Here is a 20,944-nt window from a genome sequence, read left to right as displayed (position 1 = left end):
AAATGGACCATAACAGCAGCTTCGGAAACTGCACATTGCCATCTGCGAATAGGGGATCGGCACAGATCCAAAGGGCTACATTCTCTTATGGGCTAAAGCACAGATTTGTAACTGGCTAGTCAGTTTTGGAAGTTGAATGCAGTAGCCGGTGACTGAAAAATCTGAAATATCACAGCAGGCTGGTAATTTGTTTTTAATTATAACAGCTGTGTGAAGGTAAAGTTTGTGGTTTGAGGCATGACCATAAGGATCCTTGATTTCTCACGGTTTCACTTTGCTTGTAGTATCGCAAAACGACTGTAAAGAATGGCTTCCGGAATGTGCATTCTGTCGAGATCTGCCTGCAGATCTGAGGCACCGGTTGTCTGACACACTTGTATGTCATTGCAGAACGAGAGCGCCCCGGGGAAAGAATCAGACCTGTCCTTTTCCTTTCAGTGTTCCCCATGGCATTCTGCTCCATGGTCGCCTTTTAAAGTAAAGAAACATACACTATAGTGTGTATCCTCTTCCTTTTCTAGCCAAGACAAAGACTTCCAGTGGCCTAGGTCACACACCTAGGGAAAACCGGTTCTGAAATCTGGGTTTGAAGCGAGACAGTTGCTGGTGAAAGAAAAATTTAAAATGTGTTAGAAGAGTGATTCTCAACCTTCTCCATCCCGGGACCCCTTGATGGGGCCCTTTCCCTTCTAGCCCACCCCCTCATTCCTGATTAGCAACAGGAAAGATCAAGGTGAGACGCCTCAGTTTCAACCCTCTAGGGGTCATGTCCCTTGGGTTGAGAACCTCTGTTTTAGGACCAAGTTGTCTGAGATTCCTGAAGTTCCATCTCCAGGGAATGCCGGACTCGGTGTTCCCTGAAAATGAAGTTTAAGCCCAGGACAGTGAGACTTCTGCTTAAAAGCATTGAAAGCATTTGGAGAGCAACAACCTGCTTCTCTCCAATTCAAGGTTACTCAGTAGCTTTGGCAGCTTTATGGTGGCAAAGGAAGTTCAATCTGACACGGAGCTTGTGCCAGTAAGGCCCCGCCAGTGACGTTTATGAGTTATTAGCGACTCCCCCATCACTTCACTGTGTTGTAAAGGGGCACTTTTCACCACGATTGCAATTTCATTAATTCCACCCCATTCGGAGCTAGCCTGAAGGATGCTAAAGCAGTGTGTGTGCCCCCTGCGTGTATACACTGGGACCATGTAATGTCAGAGAGCTCTGTTGCAAGAGACTGATAGAAGATCTAAAAATACCCCCGGGATCAGTGGCTGGCAAAAGGCATATCTTAATTTTATGCATGTCATGGTTTTATTTCAGTTCTGGGTGTTGGAACGGCTCCTAATCTACGCGGGAGGGGTAACCGTTTGATCATCTTCTACCCTTGCAGATGCCAGTGTGCTTATACTTCCTGAAAGGAATCTGCAACAACAGCGACTGCCCCTACAGCCACGTCTACGTGTCCAGGAAAGCTGAAGTGTGCCAGGATTTCCTCAAAGGCTACTGCCCCCTGGGCGAAAAGGTAAAGAGGTGACTGGCTCTCGGTGCGTCTTTCTCGGTTTCAGTTGACTGCTGTGATTGATAGGCAGTGCTGAGTCCCTGCAGGAGGGAAGGTAGGTGTATTGGTAACCCACAAGCTGTTTTTCATGCTGGTTACGACACCGAGGGGAGTAGTAGAGCTGAAAGCTGTGGAACACCTGGACATGATGAACAGCAGCCCTGTGCATTTCCAAAGGTTTATGGGCAAAAGGGCTGTTTCCTTACACACAGAGAAAAGAAGCAAAAGGGCTGCAGTATGGTGCCATCAGCGTATTCTCCTAGCAGAGCCACCAGGGTGGAATTCTTCAGAGATTCTGCAAAACTTCCAACACTTAGTGCTGTTTGTTGTCGGTTGTATAGTATTACCGTTGCACCTAAAGGCCCAGCTGAGATCGGTGCCACACTGTGCAAGGTGCTGTATGTATAGTAAGAGACAGTCCCTGCCCTGAAGAGCTGACAATCTAAGTAGATAACACAGACATGGGGTGGGAAAAGGGAGGTTTTATTCCTTCCCTGTTACAGAGAGAGAACCTAGGCATAGAGGTTCTATGTGACTCGCCAAGGGCACACACAGGAGGTCTGTGGCAGAGGTGAGACCTGAAGCCCTGTCTCTTTGAGGCCACCCTTCCTCATTGAAAACTCAGTGTTGTGAAACATCATAGGACTTGGGAAATTGAACTTGCATTTCTAGCCATCTGTCTGCCAGTTTTGTCCTGGTGGCCATAACCATCCTGTCCGGATGCCTCCCATGTTAATCAGATTGCCATAGTGAGGTCCCTAGTGGGCTTCATAGATATCTAGAGTGGATGCGCAAAGCTGTCCCCAAGCTCCTGACACTTCAGCTGATGACCCTATGCGTAGGAAGAGCAGCAGCATAAAGGAACATGTCATCCTGGAGAGAGACATGGAGAAGTCTCAGAAACTTCCGTCTAAAAAGGAGTGATTTGGGCAGCATGCAATAGAAATAAAAGTTGAGCTTGGTCTGACATCTTTCCACTCTGAGACCTTCTATGGTCTCTCTCTGCTGCTTAAGGAGTATGCTACCCAGAGGTCCAAAGTCTGCTTAATTTCTCAGTTATTAGAGCCTGCATCGCCTCTGTTCCCCACATGCTGTCCTTGGCAAGGCTGCGAAGATTCACTTGGTAAAGTCAGAGCTTAGCAGAAATGCCTGGCTTTGGGGATGGAAGGTGGGCCCCTCCCTCCACCTCCCAAAACCTGCTCAAGGGGCTGGACTGGAGACGGTGTGAGTCACTGAGATGCCCCATCTGGTCTACAGGGAAACCTGTGCTCGCAGGAATGCACGGGAGAGCTCTGTTCTTCCGAGTCTGTGCCTGCATAGCTCCTCTTCACCCAAATTGTGCTGTTGGTTAGACTAGTCACCAGGAACTTTGTCTGCTTCACAGCTTTATAGAGCTTTCTTTTCTGTGCGGCCGTTACGTGGCTTGGTTGAACTAAGTGAAAAAGACAGCCAGTATTTCCCTTTCCCCACTGTGCCAAGACACATGGCTTTACATCCTACTACGTAGTTCTGTTCATTCTACTGCTGCTTTGGCTAAAAGCTGCAGTGATTTTCAATGGGGTCTTTGCAATTACATGGCTCAGTTACACAAATAACTTTTTAAAAGGCATCTTACCTTGGCCTCCACTTTGTGCTAGCAAATAACCGAGTCCAATTTCGCAGGTGCTTGTGAAGCGACACTGTATTTACTGTGTTAATTGCAGGCACAGATGTGGACACGAATACTTTTAACTTATGTTATTTGCAAATGAATTTGCACCTGCAAAATTGTACCAGCAGCTATTTACAGCAAAAATAGAAAGGAATTTGAGTCAGGTTTCTAGTATGAGAGTGACAGTGTAAAACTAACTAATTATTGTTAACAAAGTAATAATTATAAGATCATTCACAAATGCACGTGATCTTCAGTCTTACCTAAAGGTCTGAACACTCTGAACTTTGATACATTTTGATTAATGGAAATAGAAATTAAAAATCAATCAGAGGAAGCTGTAGAAAATAAAATGGTTGTGATAGAAGTGTCACAATTGAATGTATGAATTTTAAACAGGGTGATCAAAGCTTTCTGAATAAGCTGTGATAAAACCAATGAGCTCAGTACTCAATCCTCTAGAAGTCTAAAGTCTCCTGCCAGATAATGGCTGTTATAGTCTAGGGGATCCCAACCATTTTCGTGGTCTAATCCATGCTGTAATAGAGAGCATCTCGCATGGACTCCAGCTCCTCCCATCCAATATCTCACAGGCCAGTGCCCCCTTCCCGTCGTCATCACATAATTTTTAGGAGACTGCATCCCCTCTGATCCTATAACATTCCTAAGGCAACTTCTGGAATTGCGGGAAATTTAATATTAGGGAAGTATTGAATATGTCTATAGATGGTCTTAAAGTGATATAGCAAATGAAAATAAGGAGACCCAGTACCATGTGACCAGCTAGAACTCTGAATAACTCGTGGTCCATGGACCATGGCTTGGGAAGTACTGAAATAGACCAACATTCTCTCACACATTCAGTAACTATAAGGTATTAATTTGTTAAAAGGTTATAGACTTCAAACTGATGCCACATTGAGGTAACATCATATCTGTGTGATCAAGAGATTCGTGTTTTCACTTTTAACATGGCTCACGGCTTTCCCATTGGGTATTTAGCACTTTGGCCTGGAGGGGGCAGACAAACAAGGATGGACACTTTGACTCAAGTAAGACCAGACCTGATCATTTATCCAGAACTTGCCCCAAACTATTTTTGAAGTTCAGAATTATTCAGGGAACATCTTCTGTTTAGAATTTGGTATGCTTGTGTTTGCACTTGCTAGCTTCAGCTGGGGCATGAAGTAGAAATATGACATGCTAAGAGAAGAGGTCGTTTCCATGGTATTTCTGTCCTTGAAATTCTGGTGAGAGCCTGATCTTGTGAAATTTCCAGCTGCATTTCTAGACCATAGATTTGCCACTGTTTGAGGTTCAACGTTCATTAGACAGAAAACAAATGTGTCTTTCAGAGAGAGCCCTCTCATTTAGAATGTTGCCTGTAGCTGTTGCAGATTTGTTGGATGGGAAAGGCAGGTTGGTGGTAATTCCTTTCCCATCCATTCAGTCATATTGCTTTTCAAACCCGCTCTTTGTGGGATTGGAGACATTTTCACAAGCCTCCAGCCTTGTAGAACGTTGCAGGGTGCCTCCTGCAGTACTGAACCCTTATGGCTTTCTAACTCGAGAGCTAGATGTATCTGCTAGAGATCTCCTTTCTTTGTTTAAGGTTCCCTTCAATCTACTCACATTAATTCTGCGGGCTTTGCTTCACCTTTTAATATAACAGTTTCCCTTTCATCTCCCATCTCTTACCGCTGTGGTGAGCGAGGATATGAACCGACATTTCTTGTCCTCTCGTTCTCATCTCAAACCCTTTTAGGCAAGACCATGCTTTCCAAGGATGTTGTCATGTGAGAGCCCTCCCTGCTTTGGAAGCAGGAAGTCATAGTTCATAAAGAATTGGGCAGTTAATTTTCAAACAGAATAAACAATGTCTTTGGCTGAAAACGGCAAAGATTCTGAAAGACATCCAGCCCCCGCTTCGTTATGCACTTTCACTATGAATCTGAACCGTTTGCCTGTTCGGTTGTAGCATAGGCTACTGCGGTGGGTTTTCTGACAGGCCATTTCACCACTGTCTGCATTATGTCATTCTGTCCTGTAGAATCCTACACGTATTCAGTTAGCTTCTGTTCACCTAGGCTGCCAAGAAAAGTCGTCTACTCCTGTCCATGAAATTTCCCCATAATAGGACATGTTTTGGAAGCCTTTGGTAGAGAAAAGATGTCAGGTAAGTGCCTCCAAAAGGGCTTTTTCTCTTGCCACAGCTGCTTTTGTTCATGAAAAAGGAGGTGTATATGCTGTCAGGTATGAAGTTCAGGGAAAAACCACCTCTCCTAGTTAGAGAACCTGGACACCATATTTAAACCTGACAGGAACTTCGCAAACAGTGCTTTGCACTGGCTCTTCGGCTGAAAAACAAACTACTAATGAAGTAATAATTTGTTGATATTGGGTCTGCCAAACCTCAGGGCGCCATCCCAGTAGGATGACCTTATTTTATTGCATTTCATAGATACACGTGAATAAGTGTTTGCCTAGGCACAGTTTTGCACACTTGTTGGTCTTAGAAATTTCCCCCCCTTACATTTTAGGCTACCATCCATTGGGGACTTAACCATTGTATATCTGAGCATGTGCTGCTCTAAAATGGAGCCTGAGGAGGCCTGATTCATTTTTCCTGCCTTTGGTCGAGGTTACAATTCTTGCAAACAAGGCTACAATCCAGAAATTTGCTGCTCTGCTCTGGGATTGTTTCTGCAGCAGTGGAGTCCAGCCCTATAGGGATGAAGGCTCCAGTAGATTTACTCCCAGGGCATAACCCCATAACTCTGGCTGTGGGCTTTTCTCTTGAGGGTGGGTAGAGATACATTTTGTTGTGGGGAGTAGAGAAGCAGAGTTGGAGCAACAGGTCCTCAGATTCTGCGGTGAGGGGAGGGAGCCACTGTTTCCCCATTGATGGAGCAGGCACATGCACTGTCACAGACCATGTGGCGGTTCAGCTGTGACATAGGATTGTGCCGGATGGATTTGCTAAAGCAGCATGAAATGTACAGATTCCATAGGAGAGAGAACTGCAAAGGAGAACCATCAAAAGGGAGGAAGAAAAGCGAAAAGGAAGAGCTATAAGGTGAGTGGAATAGCAGCAGCAGAGGAGAAAAATGCTAATAAATTAACCTTTTGGCCTAATTACATTTTGTAGCAGTACAGGGAGGGGACTGGGTGAAGAGTAAACGTTCCCTCCCAGGTGAAATAAAGTAATCTGGCAATCTCCCTCTAAACGCAGTACTAGCCATCCAGGCACTATGTGTACAATTATTTTAAAATATTCCAATTTAAATGAAAATATAAAAGAGATATTTAGAATATTTATTCTATTAGTAAAAGTGCTTACCGCGTCACTTTTGGAGTGTCAGAAAAGCATTCTCCTACAGATGATGGATAGCAGCCTGTAATTATATATGGGGGGGAAATTGCTGAGCGTGCCATATTTAACTGGGGAGGAGTAATACCAGCTTGGGCCATTGAGGGTTAATTTTATTCTCTAAATAATATAAAAAGTGCTGAGTCTGTTTCTTTTGCTCCAAGAAGAAAGTCCTCAAATGGACCCGAGAGAGTTTATAATATTCTACTGAATCAAGTAAAAATGTTAACCTTGCTTCATAAAATGATGGCTTGTTAAAGATGCGCAGTCCCTTTTCTTTTGAATAATTTAGGCCGAGAGTAAATCGCTTCTCGTTCTGTGTCCGAGCTGCAGCATAGCCCAACCGTCTGCAATTTTACCTGTAAAAGGACAAGGCAAGGAAGTGGGGTTGGGGTCGATGTAGCATCATGTAAAAATAAAGGTAAAAAAGGATGTTCAGTGATTAGAAAATTAGCTGTTTGGGTACCGAGGTTCTAAGCTGCTTCTCCTGCTCTTCCCTGCACTCTTGTGTACCTCACAGTGTTTCACTGAAGAAGTTCCACTTCTGATTTTTATTAGATGCCCATAAAAATATCCATTATTATTTATAATTTATTGCACGCTGTTTCCAGTGTCTCGTCGTAAGTACTTTTCAGAATTTCTTCCAGAACACTCAGGATGATACGCTCAACCTTTGCTCCTCTCCCAGGTTATAGCTTTGGGCTGCACACGGCGCATACACGTATGAGCTTTTAATGAAAATGATGCCAGTTGTTTTACAGTATCTGTGCCCTGTGACTTAAACAGTAACGGCTAAGAAATGAGATGGGATGAGGGAGCCCTAATCTTTCTTTCCCAAATTGCCAACGTGTTTTCCCATTTGTAGTCGTGTAAATCGTAGAGATTAGAAGTCATCTGATCTGTTAAAGATGGAACAATTCTTATACAAATGTACACACAAGTCCTTAATAAGGCAGCATTATACACACCATTAATAATATACAGGATGGAATTAGTAGTGAGTCTAGAACCTGGATCTCAGGGGTCCTAGCCAATTGCTCTATCCTTGAGTTAACAAAGCAAAGGCATTAAGTCGTGGTGGTGGAAAGACCCATGCTAGGGTGTACGTGTAACTTACTAAAGGGGAGCACAGAAACAAATATCATGGTGGCTAAGCAGTCAGTGAAAGTATAATTGTACATACTTTTCTCTTCTGATTTCATGGTGCTGGAACAATATGCATAGTGGGGGTGCTGAGAGTCATTGAACCAAACTGTGACACCTGTATATGATGGAAACCAAGTCGGGGGTGCTGCCACCTCCTCAGAACCCCTAGTCCCAGTACCTATGGTGATAAGAGCTCTTCTATCTGATAGTACAGTCAGCTGTAAACATGATGCTGTATGTATCTTAACTCTACACTTTGTGATATTATTGAGACCCTCTCCATATTACATGCTGTCCTACCTTAGAAACTAGACTGCCTCTCTCTCCATGCCCCATCATGATAGCTGGCATTAGCTGAGTGATTCTTAGAGGTGTGCTCTGGAGGACTGGAGATCAGAGTCTGTATTTACCGGCCTTCTCAGCATGGCAAAAGGCATATCTTTTCGGTCAGCTACTTGTTTGACTATGGGTCATAGCTTCAGGAGGGTTTTCCCATGGCAGGTTTCTGTGGAGCAGGGGGTTGGAGGTTGAGTGCTATTTCTCTCTATTGGGAACAATTAAATTAAACACCAAAGCAAGAAGCCAGATGCCAGAGTGCTGGGTGCCTGAAAATAATGGACTACGGTGAAGTTTTTGCTGAGTCCTGAGAGAGTGAAATGCCATTCAAAGCAGAATGCAAGTCTGTCAGTGTATTGCAGAATGGACTCTGGAGAAAGGGTCTGGTGACTGGAATAAAAAAATATTGCACATGCATGTTTGAGGTGTTAAATCAAATCTTGATAGACAGCCCCCAACACCCATGCTAAGCCCAATTGACTTCAGTGGGACTCTACATGGGCGTAAATCAGGTTGAAGGATCGGGACCTAACGGGGGTCATGATGTTAACAGAACATCATGGAAGCTTCTGAGGTTGCTTCTGAGTTGTGCGCAGTTGCAAAACCAAATAGAAAAGGCTAGACATTAAAACTGACATGCATACAAAGAGCAGCTTCCAGGAACGATGGACTCAACATGGCTTTCCATGGGTCAGCCTGAAGGGGAGTCTTTATTCGCCCAGGTAACCTTTGGGCAAATAGTGAGTCTGTCAGGGCTGGGACTAAAACTCGTGAATCTTAATTCCAGGTTCTCTGCTCTAATCATTAAGCACCACACCCTCCTGTTCACTTTTCTTACCCTTTACTAGGCTTGGGGAATGAAGCTAGATTGATAACTTTCACTTCCTGTTTCCAGTCCATCTTCCTTCCTGGATCCCATATACTAGCATGAGGCAAGGGAATGTTGAAATTTAAAAATACAAATAGTATGAACTGGATTTTTGAAGTCATGAAAAAATGTCTAGTCGTATAAAGTTTTGTAAAGCACTTCTTCTACCCTTAGAAACGTTGGCACCTGAGCACAGGTCCATATAATATTAAGACGAACCCTCTCATTCTGGTGGCTGAAGGCAGTTATAGCTAAAACTGATCTGTGTATGTGACATGGGTAAGTACCTAAGTACATGGTTCACTGTGTGAATACTGATGTGTTTGTTGGCTTCATAAAAGCAGAAATGAATTTGTAAAACGTGTTGCCAGCTCTCATGATTTTATTGCAAATATTGCAATATGTTGTGTTTTACTTAAAGCCCCAACTCCTGGAGTCCTGTGAATATGTGAGACTCTCAGGTTCCCTTTTTTAAAAAAACGTAAGTTTCTAGTCTTCATAATTGTACAGAAAAGTTTGAAAACATGAACCCTACAGGCTCAAAAACTAGAAGGCAAATACAAAGAACCCAGATTATTTAAAAAAAAAATCTCATAAGTCAATCTCATGATTTGGTGGGTCCGTCTTATGATTTTTGCATGGTTAAGGTTGGCAATATGGCATCTGATTGCTTCCATCCCTTCAGATGCATGTTCGTTCACTCTGTATGCACCCTTCCTGAACTATCTTTGTGTACGCTACCAAGCTTGGTGCTAAGTACAGTTGTGTGGCTAGACCGTGGAGACACCGGCTCTTCCTTTCTCTGTTTCCACCCCTGCCGGAATCAGTCTGTAACGTGACCACCCTTTCTCAAAGTTTGACTCCCTTCCCACCCCCAATCCCTTCAAAAGCTAATTTGCTGTCTGGGTAAACTTTAGGGGGGTGGGCAAGAGTATGCAGATTGCTGGCTCCTGCTGGGGGTCTTGTACCAGTTCCAGCGGGTCTCTAGTACGTTTCTGCAATCCTACTTTAAACTGCCACTATACCAGGGTCAGTACTCATTTCCTTCCCTGGGCTGCCCCTGCCACGTGTGAAAAATAAATGAAATACGAGGCCCTTTACTGTGTGGTCTTCCCTTCCATCTCTGCCTCTCATCTGTCCCCGACAGTTTGCTGATAAAGTGCAGAAAGGTCATAGTCTGCACAGCAGCTTAGTGGAGAGATTGTCTTGTGGATCCTTCCTGCCCACTCACCTCTGCAAATCTCCACCATTCACTGTTGTGCAGATCACGCACACACATCTCCCAGCCCATTCATGATTGCATAACTCCAGTCCTCATGTAACGCTCTTGCCAGTCGTCCCCTCTTGGTACATGTACAAGGACAGTTACTGCCGTTCCAAACAGTTGTCATATACTTGGGAGTAAACCTCAACTGTAGCCTGACATATCAGCCTCCCCTGGAATACTTGAAAATGAAGATCTCTTTCCGTACTGCCTCGATACGAAAACTAGCAGGAACCGCCCAGCGAGCAGACCCTTCGGTCTTTCACAAATCTGTACTGGCCCTGCTGTTTGCTCCAGCTGTGGCTGCTCTGTGGTTTGGGGCTCAGTTGCCACACTCCGTTTGTCGACACAGCTGAATTTGGCAACCTGTATTATTAGTGGCTCCTTGAATTCTACACCAACCTCCAGTTTGTATGTGCTAGCTCACAGAACTCCACCAGACCTTTGAGGAGATGCCATTACTGTTACATCTGCCTGGAGAGCTGTGACAGTTGGAACCAAACTGTCACATTTCCTGTTGACCAATGCCGCATTCTTGGACAGGAAACACGCAGCGCCAGTTCGTTGGTCTGCTCATATCCAAGGGAGGAATCCCACTCATGCAGACAGGGGTGGGACATCACGGCTGCGCTCTCCACCCTTTTGCTACAGCAGCTCACGTAGTCCTGGACAAGTGCGCTTCTGCCCCTTTCCCATGCATGTATGATCAGCAGCTCCAAGGGGCTGAAAACAACCTTTGTATAGATTGGAAGCATCGCTGGGGGAAAGAGTCTAACACACTAAGTACATTCAGGAGTCCATCACTGCACTGCCTCCTTGTCCACTTGATTGTCCACCTTTGACCAGGCTCAAGAGGCTCTGGCTCATCCGAAGTTGCCACAACTATGCACTGGATTGGCCCAGTTTCCTCTCCATGCTGCTACTATGGTCCAGCTTTGCAGGCAATAACTCACACGGTGGAAGAGTGCCCAGCTCGACATCTGGAGAGCAGCTTACAACACCTAGCCTCCCTTGATACAGAGGCTGTCCTCTGCTTACGGAACCTGGACATCGAGCCCCGAAGTCTGCATACGAGAAAAAGAATGTAACACTCACTGACTCCCTTACTCCAGGATTTGAGGATTCCCAGTGAGCTGCTCCTGGCAATTAGCACCATGTGAATCCACATCTGGACTGGAACTTTTTATGATGTGATAACGTTCCATGGTAAACTCTCTGCCATGGTTCACATTCTCTCCCATCATCAGGAATGTGCTGGCTTTCGCTGGCTCTCAGGAACATAGGAATTGCTACATCGCACCAGGGTTGATCCATCCAGTCATATCTTGTCTCTCTGACAGTTGCTTCTACCCAATGCTTCAGAGAAGAATGACAGGGGAGCAGGAAACAATTGTTCCATGACCCCTTTACACGCACAGGGCTGGAAAAGACCTCGCAGGGCATGTCCAATCCATAGCGTGTCATTCCTTAGAGATTTTCAAGCTATAGTCCATATGTCATTCAGTCTGAACTTCACTGTGAAACTGCTTCTGTCTCAGTGGGGAAGAGTCCATCGCTCTGCAGGCAGAGATGCTTTCTGCTAGATACAGCCTGGTCCCGGGCTTTCTTTAGAGTTTCCAGAGATTATTTTAACCAAAGAAGCCCAAAGCCCTTCCCTGCATGGTTTTGTGGGTTGTTGCATGTCAGTTCAGCCATGCTCAACCTGGGCACTGAGATGAGACCCAGATGAGAGAGGGCAGGGACACATGGGGAACAGCTCAGTGACCTGGAGATCTGAGCGCAGGAGGGCTGCAGACCACAAGGCTAATGTATGTATTAATAAAGGTACCCGAGGGAGTAAACAGCTGACCTGCTGTTAAAGATAAATAAGAAGTGAGGCATAGCTAAAAACCCAGAATAGTCGCTGCTTAATGCTGCCCCTTCATTACATCACGACCAAGCACTCTTGTTGCCTACATGTAGGCTTAGGGGTTGGGTGGCGAGGTTGCCACAAGAAGACCTCTCTCTTGAGAATATTCGCCAGTGATGAATGTGTATGAAAGGCCCTGCTCTTCACCCACCCCCTCTGGGCGCCACCTAATCTCTTTCTGAACATTTCCATTGATAGGGCCTGAAAGCCTTCCCTCGGCAGCCGTTCTGACAGATGTGTGAATGGAGCTGATCCACATACGGGCTGTCCCATTATCCGAGCCCTGGACATGAACGTCTTCCTGGCCTCCAGCTCAAGTCTTATGTGTCAGGTTATGGCAGGCTAGTCAGGATGTCCGTATCCACTCCAGCAGGCACCATTATTATTATAGTCTAGCATTGCTCTGTATGCCTGGCGCTGGGCAGCCATAGAGAGAGACTCCAGCCTTGATCAGAGGAACGTGCAGTCTAAATTAGAACCAGACGGCGCTGTTCCAACAGATCGGTCGTAGGTGTTTATGGAATGCTAGTCACTGTAGTAGTTAGATGCTGGTTTGTGTGCTACATCTACTGAGAACCATATCCTCAGCTGGTGTAAATCAGCCGGGAAGGAACTGTACTTACTTACACACACTGACGGTCTGGCCCTGGATGACTAATCTTAAGAGAGATGTTTATAAATGTGTCTCTATGGACGAATGTGAAAGTAACTCAGGACCCTTAACGGTATGGGGCAGGGGCGGCTCCGGCCCCCAGAAGGGGCAGGGCCTCAGGGGGAAGGGGTGGGGTTGGGGATCAGCACCCCCCAGCCAGTCCTTCCAGGCCACCTGGCCTGCGCCGCCCAGGGCTCCCGTGGTGATTTAAAGGGCCCGGGGCTCTGGACGCCGCTGCTGCGGTAGCGGCATCCGGAGCCCCGGGCCCTTTTAAATTGCCACCCCCGGGGCAGCTGCTCCCTTTGCTCCCCCCGCCCATTGGCAGCCGAGGGGGGCAAAAGGGGCAGGGATGTTAAAGTGCTGCAGGGTCCTTTGCCGCGGCAGCGCTTTAACATTGCTGTGCAGTGTGGAGGGGTCAGGGGCAGCCGGCCAGCAGCGCACAGTGGGGGTCCAGGCTGCCGCTGCCCTGCCCAGGTAACACATTGTGGGCTGCACGTATAATAAGTTGAGAACCACTGGTTTAGATTGTAAACTCCTCTGATACTGGGTCTTATTTCAGGGGTCCCCAAATATGTTGCTGTCCATTCAACACAGAGGTTGTCTCACAGGTCTCTCCCTACCGCTTCACAAGTGTGAAGATCCCCCTCCCTACACACACCCACACCAGCCCATTCACGATTGCGTAATAGCTCCTTTGCACCGGCAGCCCCACCTGGAAAGTTCATTTCAGGCAAGTATTTAGTGCACGTGAGCCAGCTTTTAATGCGATACAACTGGGGGGCACAACGAGGAGAGTCAGCGCCATCTGACTCGCCCGCTCTCTGGACCACCGGCAAGTCATCCTTGGAGCACAGTTTGAGAACTGCTGTCTTCTAGTCCAGCCATGGCACAGCTGTATTTAAACCACATCCAGGGGTGAAAGTGAGGCGGTACGGGCCAGTCGGCAAGGACCCGCACCGGCCTGTACCCAGCCCACATTAAAGTGCTGCCGCGGCAGCTCTTTAATGTCCCTGCCCCTTTTGCCTCCCCCGTTGGCGGCCCTGCTGGTAGGGTCCGTACCAGCAGGGCTGCCGCCGTGTGTGTGTGGGGGAAACGGGGGGGGGCTGAGCTGGGCCGCAGCTGTGTGCTAATTGGGCCGCGGGTTGAGAACCACTGAGCTAAACGCAACACATCCAAAACACACAGCGATTGCGGGAAAATCTATAGGGCTGGGAGTTTGGATCCTGGGTTGTTGATGTGCTTTTCTGTGGTCAGTCACCCCACCCCCCACAGCACATCAGAGCAAAGACAAGTGGGTTAAATTTTGTCTCCCTCAACTGCTGCATTTGTAAAGCTGTTTTTATTAAATAAGCTCTCCCCCCCGCTCTCCCCCACTCCCCTGTGGTGTAGGTTAGCAAGTGTGGTGAATTAAATACCTATCTTCATATTGTTTCCATCAGTTGCTTTGAAGCCTGTGGGTACATTGTTCCTCCTCCGGAACTGTTAAACGCTGAGACGTGGTGAGATTAAACAACCAGGCTACTGTGAAAACACATGGGGAAGTGCATTGGAATACATCATGGTGAAGTGGAGATCTGTGCACTTTGTTGTTTGCCAGCTACCCTTCCTGTCCAGAACAAGAACACTATTTAAAACAGATTGCCACTGCTCATCAGATACTATTGGCAGAGCCTAACCCTGAGGCAAATTCTACTGTGGTAGAAGATGCTAACTGGCAAACCATGCTGGAGTTTGATGAAAATCTCCAAGCTCGTTCTTCCTTGCACCTGGCCTGTCTGGTAGCTCTGTGCTGTCACACTAAACACAGGTTTGATTCCCATTGTGACCAGCAGAGACTGGAAGTGTAGTGGTGAGACCCTGAGATAGCCAGAGGGCAGTGGAATAGCAAAGCTACTGCAAGTTGGTATTGAAATGCCTTGGCAGAGCTGTATAGAGTGTCCAGGACAAAAGTAGCCTTCGCTCTGCAGGTCTGGATTGAGGTGGAGCAGGTTGATATACAAATGCAGCTCTTTAAAGCTTTTTACCCAGTCAGGTAATTTTAGGTCTTGTTCCCGGAGGAAACCATGCCACACCAGGAAAGTCCACAATCACCCTGTAAAAAAGGTCTCGTTTGAGTTTATATCAGAGGCCAGCGAGAGATGTTTGCATTTAAATTTAGAAACGTCCGGTTCTGAAAGGAGTCACCCAAGTGATGGGTCTCAAATTCCTATACAGGATTGTATTTACATAAAACTATAACAAATGACCACTGGCCAATAAAGTTTAGTGAACCAGTGCTTCCTAATTAGTCTGTTCAGGGAACTACCACTTCTAAAGAAAACCATCCACATCCCCAGATGCAATGTTTTATGGTTTAGCAGCAAACTGCTTTATTCTCTGCAAACAATTTCAATAGGTGACTTTCGTTGTGGCTCAAACCTCATTCTCTTTTGTATCCATCTAGTTCCATCAAGTCTTAGCACAGTTGTCCTGTTTTATTGGAAATTTCACAGATTCTTAATAACGTTTATCAGATGCGTCTAACGCACTAAATTTAAAATCACTCCACTTCCAGGAAAATCAGCCCTAGCTTAATTAGCCGCAGCTACCAGTAATATGAATTTTTAAACAAATAACCACTGTTTGGCTCAAGATGGAGCACTGCATTCTGGGAACCCCCGTCTCTTTGGGTGGCAGGATGAAGATGGCTGTGGGTTACATTGTCCCACCCCATTTTGATGTCCTCTGCTGTCAGCTAACTGGAAGCATTGTGCCTCTTTGGTCATTGTGTTATAACTATCGGCCAACAACATTGTCGGCTAGCGCTCCGTTAGTATAAATTTCCTTTGTATTCACTCATTTCTGTGGCATACAGGTATTCCACTCTGTTCTATAATTGGTTGAGATTCCACAAGCTAAGCAGTGCCGTGCTTTATCACCATTTTCGATGGGAGATCATCAAGGAACACCACTGTTCTGCAGGGACGTTGTGTTCCTTTTTCAATAGGTGGCTCTCTTTCCTCTGCATCGGTTCTGAGTTAATTCCTCAGCCTGCTGCTAGCATGCACTCTGCTACTGGCAAAGACATAAAGCCAAGGCCCTGAGCATGTGGGCTCATTTAAGATCCCATGGTACTTTTTTGCAAGAACAGAGGAGTTCCTGGCCAAATTCCAGCTCTGTAATTACATTCTCCATCCCTAATTTCCTCCTGCAGTTTCATTTGGATACATTATTTTTCACTTCCTGTCCTAAAGTATTGTTATTGTTGGGCTCTGTTACACATCTGTCATATTCCATCTTGGAGATGGGTGAAGTCATCCCCATCTTATTCCAAGAGCATCGGGAGACCTGTCTAATTATTGTTGGTAAAGCACTTTGAGGTGTTTGGATGATAGAAACGCCGCAGATATAATGAATAACAACGAATTACTATTAATTAATAAGATGCTAATTAGAAATCTGTTTTAAATAATTTGTGGCTGCTGTTTCTTGCTGTTCTCTTTTACCCCAACTCTGATGACCCTTGTGGTGGTGTGCACCATTCCTGAGCATCCCCACCCCCAGAAGGCTCTGCCAGCCCGAAGATCTCTGCCTCTGCCCTTTTGGTTAATGGGAAAGCTAGAGCTCTTTCCCTCCTCCCATGCTCTGCCATTTTAGAAGTAGGAGCATGCTCCCTAGCAGCAAAGCCAGAGCTCTTCCCAGGAACGGTTTGATTTCCCGGAAATTGTAGTTATTTCAGAGGGCTCTGACTGAGGCTCCAGGGTTTGGAGGTGTTGGTAAAGTGAGAAGGAAGGTGCACCTGACTTTGCAGCAAGAGATGATGTAACACCACTATCTGGTGTCTTGCTCCAGGTTAACGGCTAGTGCTAGCATTTTAACAGGCTGGGGCTTAGAGTTACAAAGAAAACAATTGGGGAATGTGTTGGCAGTGTGTGTGTGTTTGTGACTGCACAGTGAGCATTAATGTTCCTGCAAATGTGCTTCCCTTAGGGAAGAGTTTGTGCTGTATATGTGGGACTTCTTGACTTCCTGCTGGTGTGGGGATGGCGGTCATGTTCCTTTCCCTATGGCACTTTGGATACTTGATGAGACCATAAACGCTTAACTGGCTGGGTCATTGACTCTATTTCCCCATGTTAAGTATCCTCACATCTTCTTGTCAACTGTCTGGAATGGGCCATCTTGATTGTCACTACAAAAGTTTTTTTCTCCGGCTGACAATAGCTCATCTTAGTTAATTAGCCTCTTAGAGTTGGTATGGCAACTTCCACTTTTTCATGTTCTCTGTATGTATATATATTTTCTTACTGTATGTTCCATTCTATGCATCTGATGAAGTGGGCTGTAGCCCACGAAAGCTTATGTTCAAATACATTTGTTAGTCTCTAAAGTGCCACAAGTACTCCTGTTCTTTTGTTGGATACAGACTAACACGGCTGCTACTCTGAAACCTATAACTATCTAGTGCAGGGGTCGGCAACGTTCGGCACGCGGCTCGCCAGGGTAAGCACCCTAGCGGGCCGGGCCAGTTTATTTACCTGCTGATGCGGCAGGTTCGGCCGATCGCGGCCCGCACTCACCGCGGTTCACTGTCCCGGGCCAATGGGGGCGGCGGGAAGCGGCGCGGGCCGAGGGATGTGCTGGCCGCGGCTTCCCGCCATCCCCATTGGCCCGGGATGGCCAGTGAGGGCCGCGATCGGCTGAACCTGCCGCATCGGCAGGTAAATAAACTGGCCCGGCCCGCTAGGGTGCTTACCCTGGCGAGCCGCGTGCCGAACGTTGCCGACCCCTGATCTAGTGAATCATTTGGCACATCCCTTTACACTACGCCTGCAACATCTGTGGATCAACGTGTAACTGAGGATCAGCGAGGAGAATAGTTTTCCTGTAGGATCTGGCTGCTGCTGCCACCAAGAAATTTGTAGAGAACTCTGTGCTGTAGCCCAGACTTCCTGCTAGCAGGTATTTCAGAGCTATTTAAAGCGGTGATGCTGAATTATGCCAAATTCAATTGAAAAGAAGTCCCTCGGTGCTTGTGTGTTACAGGGGGCGTCTGAAGTGCTATCGCTGTTAATGCAGCAAGTCTTAGCAACGTGTGTGCGCAAAGGGGATGAAGTGCGGAGCTTCACCTGAATTTTGTATTTCTTGACCCTTTCCAAGTTTGTTTTCTATGATGCCCATCATAGTGGCTTCCTAGTTCTGCTCTTCTTTGATGCAGAAAAAGCCACGGCAGGATAGGGTGTGCGTGCGTCTTTCACCAGCTAAGAGCTGTTGTCTTCTGGAAGCTAGTGTTTGGGAGGTCTGGGAGGGTTGTATAGCAAAGGAGGGTCACAGAAGCATTTCTCTTGTAAAGTGAATCCATAGACCTCCTGACATTACAACAGTCTGGAAGCAAGGTAGCTTGGAATGGTATTCATTGATGTTGTAAATCAATTTAGTGGGTGACCTTGTCAAGGGGTGAGGAGGACGAGTAGGCCTTGTGCTACTTATTCCACTGCTCAGATACACATTCCTTCTCTCTCCTTTCCTGGCAAAATCTTTCAAGATAATCAGGATTGCAAGGGGTCGTACAGCTCTGATGCACTAATCTGGCCATTCCATAGCTGGCTGTCACCAAACGGATCCTGAAATTGGGCTCAAATCCACTATGCTCCTATAAGAATTAAAAAACAAATAGTCGAACTGTCTGCCTCTTTTGAACCTTGGCGGCTAGGCATTCTGGGATCCATACCTCTGCGAGTTGCCTCTTCTATGGAGGTAATCTGTGTTACAGTTCCACAAGAGCGATTAGAACTGTAGCCTTAAAGGATACATCTGCACTCCAATAAAAAAATCTGTGGCTCCGAGTCTCAGAGCCCAGGTCATTTGAGTCAGGCTCTTGGGGCTCAGGCTGCAGGGCTAAAATAGGAGTATAGACCTTAAGACTTAGGCTGGAGCCTGAGCTCTGAGACCCACCCCTAAAACGTCGTTTCAGAGCCTGGGTTCGAGCCTGAGCCCCAATGTCTACCCTGCAATTTATAGCCCCTCAACATGAGCCCAAGTCACCTGACCCTGGCCAGGTGTGGCTGTGCCGCGGGCCTTTTATTGCAGTGTAGACATACCCAAAGTGTCTTGAACGACTGACCCCCGTGCGAGGGGTGAAGAGCCATTTAAGATTCAAAATCATCTCTTTCCCACTTATACCTGGTGATGTTGTCTCAAGTTGAGGACTGTCGTCAAAAGTGTTGAACATGGCTATAGAGATGTTACTTACACACACGAAAAGAATTGCTCATCATTGTCAAGTCTCTGCATTATTTTCTTCCCCTTGTTATTTCTTTAGGGCTTTGTTACACACTTTGGGTCTTGGAGGGCTGGACGTTAGTTTGTGATACAGCCAGTAAGACTGCTCAGAAACGTTACTAAACGTGATCTGGGAATGCTTTGTCATACTGGGACCGTCTCTAGAAGCTTGGTACTTGTGCATGGGGTGAGGGTGAATAATGAATTTACTGAGAGAGATTTGTAGCAGGTCACTTTGCCTGTTCTTCATTAAGCCTAAACTTTTTTTAAATCAGTACGGTGAAGCTGCCAGATTGTCAGCTGTGGGATCTGACATCCTTCACTTATCCATAGTACAGGCACACCCCAGACAAAAGCTGTGCAAGCAATACCCCACTACAGACCGTCACCCTGACTGCGACGGTCCACCTTGACGGGGGAGAGGAGAATTCAGTTCTTTCGAGTCCATGCTGGTCCTTATGTATGGCCCACCCTTCCTCTCTCACCTCTTCCTAGCACACCTAAAGCCCCACTTCTGCAGCATCGCCTATAGTGATCGCTTTAAAAAAAATGGACCCACTGAAACGTGCATGCCTGGTGAGCAACTAGGTCACTGTATGTGTGTGACCCTTCCTGGCCACTCTCTTCCCTACTAAGTGCTGTTCCCTTCATGTCCATCGCTGAGATTGTAAGATCTCTGTAGCATGTTCCTGTTTCCTGTATGTTTCCCGTGATGCCCCAGATGCACTTGTAGGCCAGGTCCTTGTGTCTCTCTCTCCTAACAGTCAATCCATCAGCATATTGAGCGGCTATAAAAGAATAATTTAGTCCTTGGCCTGTTTGCCGAGATTGCCAACAAAGGGACAAATTAATGCCCTAGTCCACTAGGAACTGGAGTAAGTCCCACTAACTCGTAGGCCACCGAGCAGCTGTCAGAGGGAATAATGATTTTTGGTGATTAGGGGCCTGGGTTGGATTCTAGCCCGTGGCCAGGATCCAAGAGGCTCTGAATCCTATTATTATTATTACTCCTCTTGGCCATCCAATCGTTAGAAATATTGTAAAAGCTCCCCATGAAGATTTGTTTCAGAGTAGCTCCCCATGAAGATGTGCCTTTAAATCATTTCCCTTTGATCTTAGGTAGGAAGCACTTCCCCTGAAAGTTGCAGAGCAGAGGAGTTGGACTGATGACAAGTTATGCAGTTCTTACCAACAATTTCTGAAGATTAGCGGTCCTTTCCTAGGGATACCATTGGAGGTTTAGGCCCTGCATTCGCAAGTTGTTCAGAAGTAACTGATGGATAGCGCTGCCTTTGATAGCTCTTTTATAGTCCAGTGCAGCTGTATGAAAATCAATTACAAAGGCAACTTCATTTTGTTTATCTTTAATTTTGGCTTTGGTTAACAGATGTTTGCTGGGTACTATAGTAGCCAGCTTAATTTGTTTTTCCTACAATGTGTAGCAGATATCTTCAGTCAACGAACTGATTCGTAAGTAAATGCTATATGTTTTTTTTAAAAGAAGGAGTAGGCTGCTTAGTGCTTACAAATGTCAGCTCTCAAGATCAAGAATGTTAATGATGCTAGGTTTGACATGTCCACTTGTGCACCTGTTGGCTTGCTATAGAGAGTGAATGACTCTGTGTTGTCCTGGGAACATAAGAGGGAAATGCACAGACTGTCACCTCTGGGTGGGTTAAAATGCTGGTTTAGGACACAACACACAGAAAGAGTTTAGGGTTTCATCCTACTGGGAGTTTGTCCACCTCTTAGCCTTACGGCTACAGTATTGGGCATAATTTAGACTGACTGTCTGTCTTCGCTCATGAGAGACGGAACGTATTGCAGCTCAGAACAGAGGTGCGCTAGGAGAACGGTCACAGAACGGAACTAGCAGAGGCTGTGGTGGGCAGGATTGTGGGACACCGATAGAATTGTGTGGAAGGGCGTACACAGTCCCT

At 46.3% G+C, this 20,944-nt stretch overlaps 1 protein-coding gene across 1 annotated transcript in view; it reads left to right on the top strand.

Moving 5' to 3' along the window:
* ZC3H3 (zinc finger CCCH-type containing 3) overlaps positions 1-20,944 on the top strand; it is a 330,785-nt gene that overhangs the window by 240,595 nt on the left and 69,246 nt on the right. Inside the window, exon 8 of the mRNA XM_024218536.3 lies at positions 1,380-1,511. Coding sequence (XP_024074304.3) covers positions 1,380-1,511 — 132 coding nt within the window. The remainder of the gene's footprint in view (positions 1-1,379; positions 1,512-20,944) is intronic.

The sequence above is a fragment of the Terrapene carolina genome, unplaced genomic scaffold, assembly GCF_002925995.2.
Source record: "Terrapene carolina triunguis isolate 2854851 unplaced genomic scaffold, T_m_triunguis-2.0 Scaffold58, whole genome shotgun sequence".
NCBI lineage: Eukaryota > Metazoa > Chordata > Testudines > Emydidae > Terrapene > Terrapene triunguis.
This window is presented reverse-complemented; position numbering and strand designations above follow the sequence as displayed.